This window comes from Aethina tumida, chromosome 2 (genome assembly GCF_024364675.1).
Source record: "Aethina tumida isolate Nest 87 chromosome 2, icAetTumi1.1, whole genome shotgun sequence".
In the NCBI taxonomy this organism is placed as follows: domain Eukaryota; kingdom Metazoa; phylum Arthropoda; class Insecta; order Coleoptera; family Nitidulidae; genus Aethina; species Aethina tumida.
The window spans coordinates 17,858,648-17,872,575 of record NC_065436.1 but is presented as its reverse complement, the minus strand read 5'-3'; the positions used below and the strand labels follow the sequence as shown (position 1 = coordinate 17,872,575).

General features: G+C 27.8%; 2 protein-coding genes across 6 annotated transcripts in view; one reads left to right on the top strand and one right to left on the bottom strand.

Annotated features, from left to right (window-relative positions):
* LOC109601655 (F-actin-monooxygenase Mical) overlaps positions 1 to 13,928 on the bottom strand; it is a 55,745-nt gene that overhangs the window by 28,373 nt on the left and 13,444 nt on the right. The window lies entirely within an intron of this gene.
* On the top strand, positions 7,168 to 8,253 carry LOC126264729 (uncharacterized). Its single transcript, XM_049963929.1, has 2 exons — positions 7,168 to 7,527; positions 7,950 to 8,253. The coding sequence occupies exons 1-2, from the start codon at positions 7,189 to 7,191 to the stop codon at positions 8,196 to 8,198; spliced, it is 588 nt and encodes a 195-aa protein (XP_049819886.1). The 5' UTR covers positions 7,168 to 7,188; the 3' UTR covers positions 8,199 to 8,253.

Below are 13,928 nucleotides of genomic sequence, written 5' to 3'. Positions count from 1 at the left end.
TCTGGTTTTGACTTGAAAGTAGAGAGTTTACAGAGAAGAATGCCATTTGAACTGAATCACTAAGTTATATAGAAGCTGAGATACAAATATTTGAAAATTACTTAAAAATTGACTTTTAAAATTTTAAAATATTCCCCAGTAGCAGGATTTGATAAAATGGGCCTCAAATTTTCATGAGCCATCTGCCATTTTTTCAATAATCCTGAAATTTTGATGAAATGTTCATCCAGTTCATAATGTTCAACTCCTAAAATAAGAGGAAATTAATGTAACTGCAGGAAATACATTTGTAAGGACATTGACACCTTTAAACAACAGCCTTATCCATATAATATTATTTAATGAAAATATGTCAGTCAACTTTTTTTTATATTTGATAAGACACTCTTTATTTTCGTAAATTAATGTTATTAATAACTTGTTTCCAAATCTGTCTTTTATAATGTTAACCATTGAGAAAATTAAATAAAAAGTAGAATTATTAATTTAAAAACCTCATTTCTAATATTTTTTACTGATTTTTTAAGAATAATATTTTTCTACTAATGAAATTGATTATAATTTGTAATTAAGAAAGTAGAATAATTATTTAAACTATTTTTTAACTTATTCTTTCTTTGACTATGCAAAATATTTTTAAAATAAGTAAAATGAATATGACTATTATTAATAGGATGATTAATTAATATAAATTAAAAATTAATTAATGTAATATAAAGACTTTTTCAAGAATAAGGCAAAAATTCTAAGATACAGGGTGGTAAAATTTTAAAAAATCACTTCAAATTTGCTTAATAAGAAGTATACAAATTTTTGATAAGAGTAAATGCAGTGGAGTACCATATTATTATTTAAAAATAGAATGGTAGCATAGATATTATTAATAAGATTATTATTATTTTTTAAATATAAATAAAAGTCCTTTCACCAAATTTTGTCACCTTTCAGACGAAAAATCGAAAATAAAATCTTAAATTTGTTATCCGCTTAAAGATGTACTCAATTAAATTAAATGACATCTAAATGCATAAAGTTCGACAGCAGGAAAAGACGCCCTCGAAAACTGCCAGGCTATAAATAAATACGACTCCCAATAACATTGGCGAATCGACAATAAAATGTACATCATTCCGAACACGCACTGCTTTAATATTCGTCTCCGAAAAGTTATGAGCATTAATTTTAATATGACGAATAGCGACCAAGATTTGGACGACTGAAATCTGACACCACTTGAGACTAATCCGTGTCTTCAATTGCAAATAAATTCTCGTTAACCAGAGTTATGTGGGAGACGTCAAATGTGAAATAGTAATCGAGAATATGCGAGTTAAATTGCACGTGTATGCTGTGCAAATGTTTACCAGGCAAAATGTCAACTAATAAACACGTCCAGAGTGGAAAACCGTCCTTTTAATTATGGCCTGATATTTAAACATAAGTGTACATTGCATTCTAAAAAAATGGAAAATACAATATTTCAAAAACAGTTGTAATTATGTAATTTACTGTTATTTAGTTTTTATGTCACTAGTACCTGTGGGAAGGTATTTACCCGATATGGTCTGCTTTAGAGCTGTTATTATGCTTATTTTTATTACGGGTTAAATTTTATTTCATGTTGACAATTATTTGCGAAACAATCAGCTGCATAAAATGAATGGGACATTTAAAAATGGGGTCGCGTCGAAATCGTTAAATTGGAACGCCGCTAAATTTTTAACAGGGCTTATTTTGGTGTCCTAAAAAATATACGAAATTGTCCGTAAGTATGTTAAAATTTCGGTCAACCGGTGGTATTTTTTTTTTTTTTTTTGAAGTTTCACAACAATTTTATTTTGTTGATTTAATCCGTGAAATAAATTTGGGTAATGCGAAATGTTGGACGATGGCCAGCAGATATTTAGATTTGCACTTTTCGAAGTTTATGAAACAAGGTGTTTATTAATAAAATTACTGAAATTTTCCATGCCAATTTATAGAATGAAAATAAATAAACACAAAGTAAATACTTCGAACTGAAAACAATTAAAAAATGGATATTAAATTCAATTTATTTTAAAGTATTATTTGCGAAGTACCACCACTAAACATTCTGCAGATTGTCTTATCGATCCAGGATATGTGTGAGTGACTGCCAATTTATTTAAACATTTCTGATGATTCTAAATATATCTGATCCAATTCATGCTGAAACAAATTTCCTTTGTAGGCAATTTGAAATTCTCACAGACTGATGCCTTATATTCGTATAAATAAAACTATGACTATATAAGTTTATATATTACTTTTCTACTGAGATTTTAATAAATTTTCCTAACATTAACATAAATAATACAATGAGTTTTTATATTTTTATATTGTGTTATTAATATATTTTCAATTTTTGCTGCAAACTTTTATAATTCAAATATGTTTGTCCTAATTATTATGTTCAAAAAAATATATATTAAAAATGAACTTTTCTTTATAAATTTAACAATTACATAGTTAAACAATAAAAAATTATGAGTTTAATTTTACTGATGATTATTCGGCAAAAGGTGGAACACCTATGCTATTTAAAATTTCATTTCTACAAATAATTTGTAATCAGTATTTGAATTAATTCTTCATATATTCTAATTCTAATATATTATAAAATTCCCATTATTATGAATAACTTCCAAACACATTTTTTTCATGGAAAACAACAGATGCTCAATAATATTTGGATCCATATTTTGACAGGCCTCCTCCAGAATGGTGAATAAATCTTTTTTCCTTAAAAACCACTGCTTCAAAATATTTTAAAGTGTGCTTCGGGTCATTATCTTGTTAAAAATAAAGTTTTAGTGGCAAATTTGGTGAATGCTATTCCTCAATACCCTCTATTAAAAGGAGAGGACCCATTCATCCTGAAAAGCAGCCCCATACCATTACCTATCTGTCACCGTGTTTAACAGTGGATGGGATAAACTTAATCTATCTTTTATTGTTCTTAGAGAAACATTAATTCCATGTTGTGTCTCAAGTAGACCTTTTTTTTTGCTGGAACTCAGTGAAGGACCTTTTTTTGAGTAGGATCAAATTTGTTTATTCTGAAAAATATTGGTTTTTCTTAGTCTTTCAGTTTTATTTTTTCCTTCCAAATTACCAAATTTTAAAAATTGTTGTAAAAGTCGTTACAATCGAGCCATATTAATTTTTTCTCATCGGATTGAAAGAACGATACAATCGGTGATTTTAATTCAGGAGATGATTTCTTTCCACGAAGCATTGTATTAACTTAACTTACTGTAATATATACTGTAAAACTAATTATTGTATAATAATAAATATAATAGTAATATAATAAAATAATTACATTGCAAAATGTAGAAAGTCTATAGTTTATCCTGTAACAATTATTTTCACAATCATAGCATTAAAATAAAATTATTCATTAGACGTTTAAAAGTTTCAAATCAATAACTTTTTCAGCTCTCCATAAACTTCTAATGATTAAATTAGAATATTATGAGAATTAATATTACAATTACAGTAACATTTTTAATAATTTAATTGTAATAATAGTACTACATGATTAGTTAAGTTGTTGATTAAAAGAACCTTTCATTTATTTTCTATTTACATTTGTCTAAAAGTGAAACAATGACAGTGTGAAATTTATAATTTATTACTAATAAATTTTCGGAATTTTTACTGTAAACATTCAGCAAACAACAAAGAGTGTTATTAACTGAGCTGTTGATAACGAAACTTCCAGAAAGTAATTTGTTGTGTTTTTAATATGTTATCTACCTTGTAATAAATAAGTTAATTAAACATAAAAACTAATCGTTGTTAGAACCAACAATTGTCAACAATTCAATATTATTTTAAAGTTATTAACAGTTTTAAAAGTTTTTCTAATATTTCTGAAAGCTTCAAATTTTGATGAAATTAATTTCTTTGCCTTGTGGAAACAAACTTCCAATTCCATTATAAATAAACAGTACTTTCAGCAGATTCAAGAAGCTATAAGTAACTCAATTTGTTTATATAAGATAAGAGATCTTTACCAATAAATTTCCTGTACGAAGCTTTTAGAATAAAATGTATATAAATGATGAAAATTTTGATATATTTTATTATTTCCATTTAATAAACAAAACATAATGAAGTACGTTCGGAAAGTTTCGTTCTCAACAGCTTAATAACTGAGATATATAAAAGTGAGACAAACACTATACCATATATTTCATTTAAACTTACACTTATAACTACATTGGTGTGACGTTTGAAAGGCAAATGAATAGCAAGTTGTTACTCACATTTCTAAAATTAAATTGAAAACTAACTGAACCCAAACTTACAAATATTATTTGAGACTTCTGTTCCCAGTTACATACGTTTTACAATTAATTCAACTGTCCATAAAAGTATGCTATTGTAAATGTTAGAATGTACTGCATTCCTTTAATTAACCAATGAGTCATATAAATATTATTTAAAAACCTTGTGTTTAATAACGTGTTAGTAATGTCTTATCATGCCATGATTAAATTATAATTTTTAAAAATTTGTCAACTGAAAACTTCATTTTGCTTTCTTGTTGCCACCCATGGACTACTTTCTTTTTTTTTAAAGAAAACAATCAAAACTCACAAAAGATTCCGAATTAGATTTAAGTACATTGTGTAAATATTTATTTCCACATTTCGAGTATATTTATAAATGAAAATGTTTTATGCGTAGTAATTTCAAAAACCAGTTGCCAGTAGCGTCCCTGGTAAACGTGGTGGATGAATCATCGCAGCTTTGTGTACGTGTGTATTTATGGAATTAAAGCAGTTAAATAAACTCGACTTTTTGAGTCAAACTTTATAAATGTTCCAATTTAAATTTATCATGTAAATCTCGCCGTTTCTCTAACAGTTTAATCGTACTTATAACAGCAAGATTGTGCATAATTTATGATATTTGTTCAGATGGAAAGTTTTATGCGTTATAACTCTTCTAATTGTTGTTGTAATAGTTAATCAGAGGTATTCCTTGAATTATAATGCACTTGTGCTATCGTTTTACTTAAAATCGACCATCCTATGATGTCATTAAGAAAATAGTCAATATTTGTTCGTTTTCACAAAATAATCGACCAACAAGGACAAAAATTTTCATCGCGTGTTAAATTGCAGCTTAATTTTAGACTGTTTGATGCAGTGGAATCGATATGAAACTGCTGCCAGTAGACCTCCACATTTTTTTGCAACTGCAGAGTGAACCAGTACGTGTTTTCATTAATAAATTCAACACACCAATACAATTTTTACACTCATACAGAACAATATATGGTCCCAATACGTCGGGGGCTATAAAACTTGAATGGATATAATATGAAAGAGCGTTTTAAATCTGCAGAGTCACGATTTAGGTCATATTTTATGACAGAAGGAGATACTTCAAAGCGTTTTTCTTATTCTGTATGGAAATCAGAATCACTGCTTAATTTTATTGGGTTATTATTTAGGCCACAGAATTTAAGCAAAACAGCGGGGCAATTTTGAAGAAGAACGTACATTTAATTCATTAAATACACCTAATTGATTTATTACAGGTTTATATACACAGGGAGTCCCCAAATGGTCTGTACCAATCATCAATTCTCAAGATAAAAATACATCTATTCGTGGAAAGTGGACAATTGCGGAGATACAGGGCATTAAAGTTAATAATTTATTTTTAATTTTATCAATTTTTTATTGATAAAAAGGTATTTACGTTATAAAACTTTGGAAACAGGGTTTTTTTAGGGCAAAAAATTTTAATATGTTAACAAATTTGATGTTTGAAGCAATTAAGGACACACAATAAAAAATTGTTAATTTTTATTAAGTATGCAAAAACACTTTAAACAAATGTTCAAATTAACCACTGTTTTTATGTATACATAGATCAATACGATGAAAAAAATTATAGTGTACTTCTTGCAACATTTTCAAATTTTGCTTAAAAATACTCTCTCTGAAGTAAACCATTTATTTTAAAATACCCCATAATAATAATTAAAATAAGTAAGTAAGTTATACATACAATTTTGGACCTATTGAATTTTGAATCGATTTTCTTTTTTTATTTGTGTACCAGATATTTATTTTTTTCAAATGGCTAATTATTAATGTCCGTTATACCAACAATTATAATGCTGAAAAGTTCATTTTCGGCGTACATATTATGAAAGCAATGTTTTAGTTTGAGCCATTAATAGTAACCCAAAATATTGTGATTGGTAATTATACCTTCTTTTCTCCTACTTTAAATGCCAATAACTTTCTTGTTTCAAAAATAACTATGTTAAAATTTTCATACTATTCGAAGCAGAATATTTTTCCCTGTTGATATTTTGTAGTATATTCAATCTAAAATAAATACTTACAAAGATATGACTAAAATATGGAAAACCCAATTGAATTGTTGAATGATTCAAATTTCATAGTTATAAATATGCATAAATTGACCTTTCTGAATATTTTTACGCCAAACATCTTACAAAGATAAATAAGTAATTTAAAAGATTATATTTTAAATAAATTCAAAACCACTTAGAGCACGATACAAACAAGACAAATTAGTATTATTCACATATCAATAAAAACAAAATTCTGCGTGGAACGTATATTATCCTAAAATATTATTAATTGTCCTCGACAAGATAGTCTTTTATTAATGTGTTGTCCAAAAATTTATGTAGAATTTAAGAGTGGAATAATATTTATAGTGTTCAATTTGAAGAAACAAAGTTAAAGTCACTTCAGAACTGGATGTAACAAAATAACCAAAATTTCAGATTAATTTATCTTTTAACACAAGTGAATCTATTAGGTAACTCACCCTGTATATGAGGATGTATATATTTTTATTCATATATTTCTGTTTTGATATTTTTATTAATTTTGAAAATTTGTTACCAAAAATATCTTCTCAGGTTATAATAATATTCTATAATATAATAAAAATTCTCATATGACACCCTATGTCCCTTGAATATTTATTTATATACGATGACTCTATAAATGTTAGCAATGACACTTTGATGTAACATATCACGGGGATTTAATGCGAGTAAATATTTGCTTTACACCTTATCTCAAAAAACAATAATGCTACCTCCATAAATATCCCCTGCACAGAACAATTGTTGTAGTCATAGTTAATAACAGCCACAAAATGAAGGCAATAATTTCTACAATAGTGTTACTCAGCCTGTTTTACTATTCGACCGGCCAAAATATATACATACCGGCCCAAATAGTAATACCAGCCCTGCAGGCACATAATGGAACTCACTACCGACCAGTGTATAATTGGACACAACCACAATACAACAATTCTCACAACTGGAATACCAACCAAACGTCGAACGGAAGAAATTATTCTTACGGATGGTATCAACCTCCATACAATGGACCTAACTTTAAAAATCAGTCGAACAACACCAATTCAACTGCAGATGGGCACTTGCTGGTAGGAGTCATTGGTATTTACGACAGACTTCTTTATAATCAGGTAAGTTGTTAAATATTAAAAGTAATTTCTATTAAGGTTAAAAAATTTCTCTTTAAACAACTAACAATCTATTTATTATGTTTTTTATGCACTAGTAAACAATCTTGTGACAACTTTACCAAGGACAAAAATTGTCTGTTCACGTATTGCATAAATATTTTTATCTATAAAAATTGCAAACATAATCAAAAATTATCTAATATATTGATTTTTAACATAATCGTTACCTTTTTGAAGTAAATTTCTATAGAATTATCAAATCTAAGTTTATGTTTATATTATGATATATTTCTTTACCAATACGATTTTATATTTCTAAATAACATGACTCATTTAAGATAGGTTGTAGATTTTATTTTATTTATAACCAAAATTTTCTTAACTTAAGTTAACCTAAATTTGTTATTCTTTTCTTTTTGAAGGTGTTCTATAAACCGAGTAGATGGTGGAGCAGCAGGGAGAAAATAATCGAATACCCAAAAGACTTGCCCGACGGTTACACAAGGCATGAAACCATAACAGCCCTCAGAATCTACAACAAATTCGTTGATGGAAACACGGCAAGAGCCTCCATCGAATCAGGCGGAATTGGCAGGCAATACATCAAAATCAAATTAAAATCCGACTTCCGAAAAGGATTTAAATTTTTAGTTCAAATTTATGGTCACTAAATCACACGTTTAATTTAGATGTATTTAGAAATAAATAAACGTTAGTAAAGCACAATTGGGTTTTATTGAACGCAAATCAATAACAATCACCACCGCCATTTGTGTTGCAAACATTCAACTTTAAATCGGATCATTACCACAATTGGTGTTAATTCAAAAAGTGTTCTGCAAACAAGCGGAGAACTTTAATAGTCCACTTGACGTAGTTAAACAAACATCCTTAAAGGGTTCTTCACGTTATCCGGCTTTGAAAGAAACGAAGCCCACACTCCAAGGAGGCAGACATCAATTAAAGCGGAGACAAAATGTGACGTCAAGGGAATTCATAAAACGCCTCGGAAAATAACATGACGGACGTGAAATTATGTTGTGTTGTGTACATGCTTAAAGAAATGTCTGGATGCTTTTTTGTAGCTTACTTATTTTTAATAATACAACCGTGGTGTTAATCTACATCTACAATGCTAGATAATAAAATAAAATTTATATTACGTATTAGGAACCTACGAATGTAATTTGACGGAACAAAAAGTTGAATTCGCAATGAAATTAAATTCATTTATGTTTGAAAATTTAATTTTCTTTTTGTTGGCTTTATTTAATTGTGTTGCCAAAGGTTACAGCTAAAAATTTTTAATATACCACATTTAATGGTGTTGAAAATAATTAATTAATTAATAATTTGGTACTTATTTGGAGACATATAAAAGAATCAATTTACACATGTTTGCAAATTGAACTTTGATTGAAATTAGCAAACTTGGTTCACCATGAGGATGAAAGTCATTTAATGGAATTTGACCATTATTGAAAGATGATAATATAAACATCATCTTTGTCGAAAAATTTTAGTTTTATATTAATCTACTTAACTGTTTTTACTACAAAAACCACTTTATTTAATGGCTGCTGTAAGTTCAGTTTTTACTGCTGATTTACAGTTGAATTTCTTTCTTCTTCCTTCTCATTTTCTGTCATGGTATTACAATTCCTTCGAAAATTTCAACATGATAGTTGAAGACTGCTCAACTAATAAATGTAATTGGTTACATACTTGTATGAGTATGTAATATCTCAGTCTTTCATATCTTCACAGCTGTATCTTTATTTCTTCAGATGAACAGCACATTTAATATCACAGTAAAAATATAATATATTTAGAATAATAAATTCATAAAAAATTCACAATAAATAAACTTTCACATGGAGAAAGAGTAAATTTGAAGATTCATTCAAAAGTAAAAATATAAATATGAGGAAATCAAATATAAATATTACATTAATGCACATAATTTCATTGAGAGGATGCATCGACTAAACGATGTTCTTAAATGGCAGGAAGTACAAAGAGTTAATTGAATTTCGCCCACGTTTATTTATAATAATTATGTAATTATTCCCTCAATGTAGAGCAATTTTAGAAATTTTCATTTGTCTTGGTAAAAGTGTACTTTTAAATATCCATATTGTTGTCAGTTATGCAGTATGTTTGATAAAAACAATACAGCAATATAATTGTTTAGTAGTGGGTTTAGTTAAGTATTTATTAATATTTGAAAAATATTCAAGGGTCAAAAGTAGAGCAACTTTAAAATAAAACAACTTACGTACATTTAGCATCCTTTTATTTAGAATCTAGTAGCATATACATTAATTTTAATAATTCCTAAACACCTTTTCTTCATTGATTTTGATAGCTTTTCAATATAATCGTTGGAAATTTCTTTCAAGTGATTTTGAACTTCTTCGTAGAGTTCTTTCATATTTGACAGTCTTTTTGCAGGGATTTTGCGATCAATTTCTTCTCAAAAGTTTTCCATTGGATTGAGGTCTGGGTTTTGTGCTGGCCAAGGCATGACACGTACTCTTTGAGAAGCGAACCATTCTTTAACTAACTTAGATGTATATTTCGGATCGTTGTCGTGCTGGAAGGTACACCTTAAGCTGATGTTACCTTCGTCAAATGGAAGCATATGATTCTAGAAAATGTCAGGATAAACAAAACGATACATTATCCCGTCTAACTTAACCAGTGGGCCTATGCCAAACCCAGAAAAACATACCAAACCATAAGGTCTCCTCCACCATGCTTTACAGTGGGTTTAGTGTACTTGGGATTATACTTTTCATTAATTGGTCCTCTCACCTATGAAATACCATCAGATTTGAATAATTGGAGCCGACTTTCATCGGAAAACAAAATCGTTTTCCATTGCCCATTTGTCCAGTTCACATGTTTTCTTGCAAATAGTTTCGCAGCTCTATGGTTTGCAGAAATGAAGGTCTTCTTTGTTGGTTTTCTACCAGCTCTTTTTAGTCTTCGTTTTATGGTACTACAACAACTTTTTTTGTTTTTCTGTCCACATCTCTGTTAGTCTCGCATTTTCTACCACTTTCGGGAACTCCTTCCAGGGTATTTCTTCTGTTAAAATTGGAAATCATTCTTGAAATGATCGATTTGTATAAATTTAAATCTACTGCAATTTTACTCTGTCTTTCACCATTTTGGAACTTTTCTATAATTTGTTGTTTAATTTGTATCGTTAAATGAACACTTCTAGGCATTTTTAGCTTTAAGGAACGATGTCGGGCACAGAAATAAATTATAAAATCAATTGTATTGAATATAGGGTTTGGTTGCTTTACTTATGAACCCTGTCCGAAATAATATGTTGTATAAAAACTACGTAAATGAAGATATCCGTATATAAATTGAGGTACGAAATGTTTAAACACTTATTAATTATAAAATTAATTTAAATTAAAAAGAATTGTGTTCTTTTAATAAAATGATTATGTTTTTTAATTTGTTGCTCTACATTGGGATTTGCTTTCGCTTTGTCATGATTAAAACTAATATTTTTAATTTGCACACTGCAATGAGAAGGTAAACTGGTAGATGAATAAAATAAATTAAATTTAAGGGATTTCCAACCTTATGACTTGGTAAAAAAAAACTACCTATTTAATCAATACGATTTATATATAATCTGCTTCCAAATGTTAAAAATTTACTTATTATTATCTTCGCACCTAGATTTAAATACACTATTTAATTTATTATTATAATTTAAGTAATAATATAATAAAAATAAATAATTCGTAAAATGCATTTTTTATAAATGCATTCGATTTAATTTAAAGCATTTAAATACATCATATTTAACATGAAATAATGCGTATGGAATGATATATAAGTTAACAGGTGCGTACAGCTTTCCGCATTTTTTTAAATATAGCCACCCACGCGATTAAAGAGTGGTCGAGTATTTTCTGTATTAAAACTTTGTAGTACTTTGTAATGTTTCCATTACCCGGGGAAAATTAGTGTCAATTTTTTGAGTACAATGGACAAAAATTTAATGACACATTTTAACAAATGACTTATTTATAAATTGATAAATATTCTGATAATAATATTATACGCACCTATTATTTTATGCATAAAGTTAGGAAAGTCTTTAAATCTGAATTCCAAAAATACTAATAACATAAATATCATACAGCTTCCGACAATTGCGACATCAAAACTCGGAGACGAAAATCAACCTGGACACAACAATAAATTTTTACATTAGGCAACGGCTCCCAATTAAGTTCCTGCTTGTTGCAATAAGCAGTTTATATTTATATGCACCACTCGTAATCGGGTCAACGTTGGACAGACGGACGTCAGATATTTTCGGTCGCGTTCTACCGTAACCTTTAAACTAGGATGTGTTCCGGACTGGACAAAAGTCACATCTAACCATCATATTGATTGCGACCTACGTATTTAAATACCACACTCTAAACATATAAACATAATGAATGAAAGCATAAAACAACATTTAAATAGTTTCGTTTGTAATTGTTAATTTTATTGTTAAAAATTAAAACAAGCTTAATCGCATTTAATAAGTTTCTATGCACAGAACTAGAACTAAAACTAGGTGGTATCAATTCCTTTAATGTAACATCATTTTTTAAATACTACTTTAGAAAACAAACATGTAAGTAAACAAAAATGTCAACATTAGTATGTGAACCGCAATGAATTCTGGTAACCTACAAACTTCTAAGTAAACAAAAATGTCAACATTAGTATGTGAACCACAATGAATTCTGGTAGCCTATAAAAATTAATTGTTGTTCATAAGTTGACAATACTAGGGTTTGGTATTTTTAAAATGAAAGTTCATATTCGAATATTCATATATCCTGTTATTCTATATATCTAATTTGAAATGTGTATTATAGAGGATTTCATTTCACAGGGTAAGTAAAACTAAAATTAATATATATCTGAATATTAAAACGTTAAAATATTCGAAAAACCGATTATTTAAATTCAACAAAATCCAGACAACACCATTATATTCGCCCTAATTAAATTATAAAATGCATTGAACGTAGGTATTGATATTGGCCGACAAAAATGACAAATTTATATTTTAAGTTTTCACTTGCTGTTTCAACCAGAAATTTTTTAAGACAAATTGTATCCATTTGAAATAAAAGATTGACATGCATTACTTCGAAGTTTAAATTTAATAATATTAATACAAAATTGTAAATATATAAAATTTTTTAACAAAATTTTCGTTTTCTCATTCAGGTTTACAAAATACTGCAGTGAAACTACAGTCTTGAATACGTTAATTCTCTGAATTGAAGTTGCAACTGAATGTCAGCAGTGTTTAATATTGATTTGATGCAACAAGATTTTCAATATGATTGTCTGATTTAAGAATATCATTAGAAGGAATTTAATAATATCATTAGACAGAATTTTCTAATATCTGAATTTTAAAATACCCCTATTATTCAAATTCAACTGTAACCCCTGAAGAATACCATTATAGTTGCATTAGAGTTTCCAAATTTATGATTGTGAATATTGTTTGAAAAATAAAGGTTCAGTTCTATTGTCTGTAACACAACTTGTACAATAATTATGTCAATGTTCCTTCAAAAAGAAACGTAATAGAAATATTAATTTATTTTGGATATTTTAAAAAGTTATATATTTTCTTGTACTATACTTGAAATTTATCAGTTGTGTGTATGTATTATCCTGAAGTTTAAATGTGGTAATATTAATAAGAAGTTATTCCACGTGGAAAATGGTCAGTACATCAATTTTATTAAATAAATTTCGTTGGATACTTCTAAAACAGGTAAAGATGAAAATGCAGTTTATGTTTTAGAAAAACTTGCCTTGCAACGTTTATGGCAATCTTTAGCAATACAAATTTCTTAATTACAAGATCCAAGATTTGATTTAATGGTTTCTTCATAAACGTTTGCAAAATACTTCACAGTAACTGCAGTCTACACAATGTTCAGTCATGAAATTACAATTTAATATGAACAGAAGGTTTGACAACTATTTTCAATATAATTGTCTGATTTAAGAGCATCACGAATTACACATGTTTTTTAAGATTTGAATATTAAAATATTCAATTGGTTCATTATTTAAATTATGAAATAAATTGAACACCCTAAATTTTTGTTTGTATTTAAAACTTGAATTAAATAAGTTATTACTTATTCCCTCAACTAGAAATTTAATTGAAATACTAATATATCTCTTATAGATATTTTGAAATGGTGAATTTTTCCTAATTTTCAAAGTAAACTGAATTACTGCATCCGTTTAAGATAAGAATTGTTGCACCATCTCGAAATTTAAATGTAATAATTTTATTTATAAGAATTTATTATTAAAATTGGCAGTTCTGACAG

Excerpts from the sequence above, each read along its gene's own strand:
- LOC126264729 (XM_049963929.1), top strand. The coding sequence starts at position 7,189 with ATGAAGGCAATAATTTCTACAATAGTGTTACTCAGCCTGTTTTACTAT. Across the intron at positions 7,528-7,949 it reads ACAGACTTCTTTATAATCAG|GTGTTCTATAAACCGAGTAG; the intron begins GTAAGTTGTTAA and ends TTCTTTTTGAAG.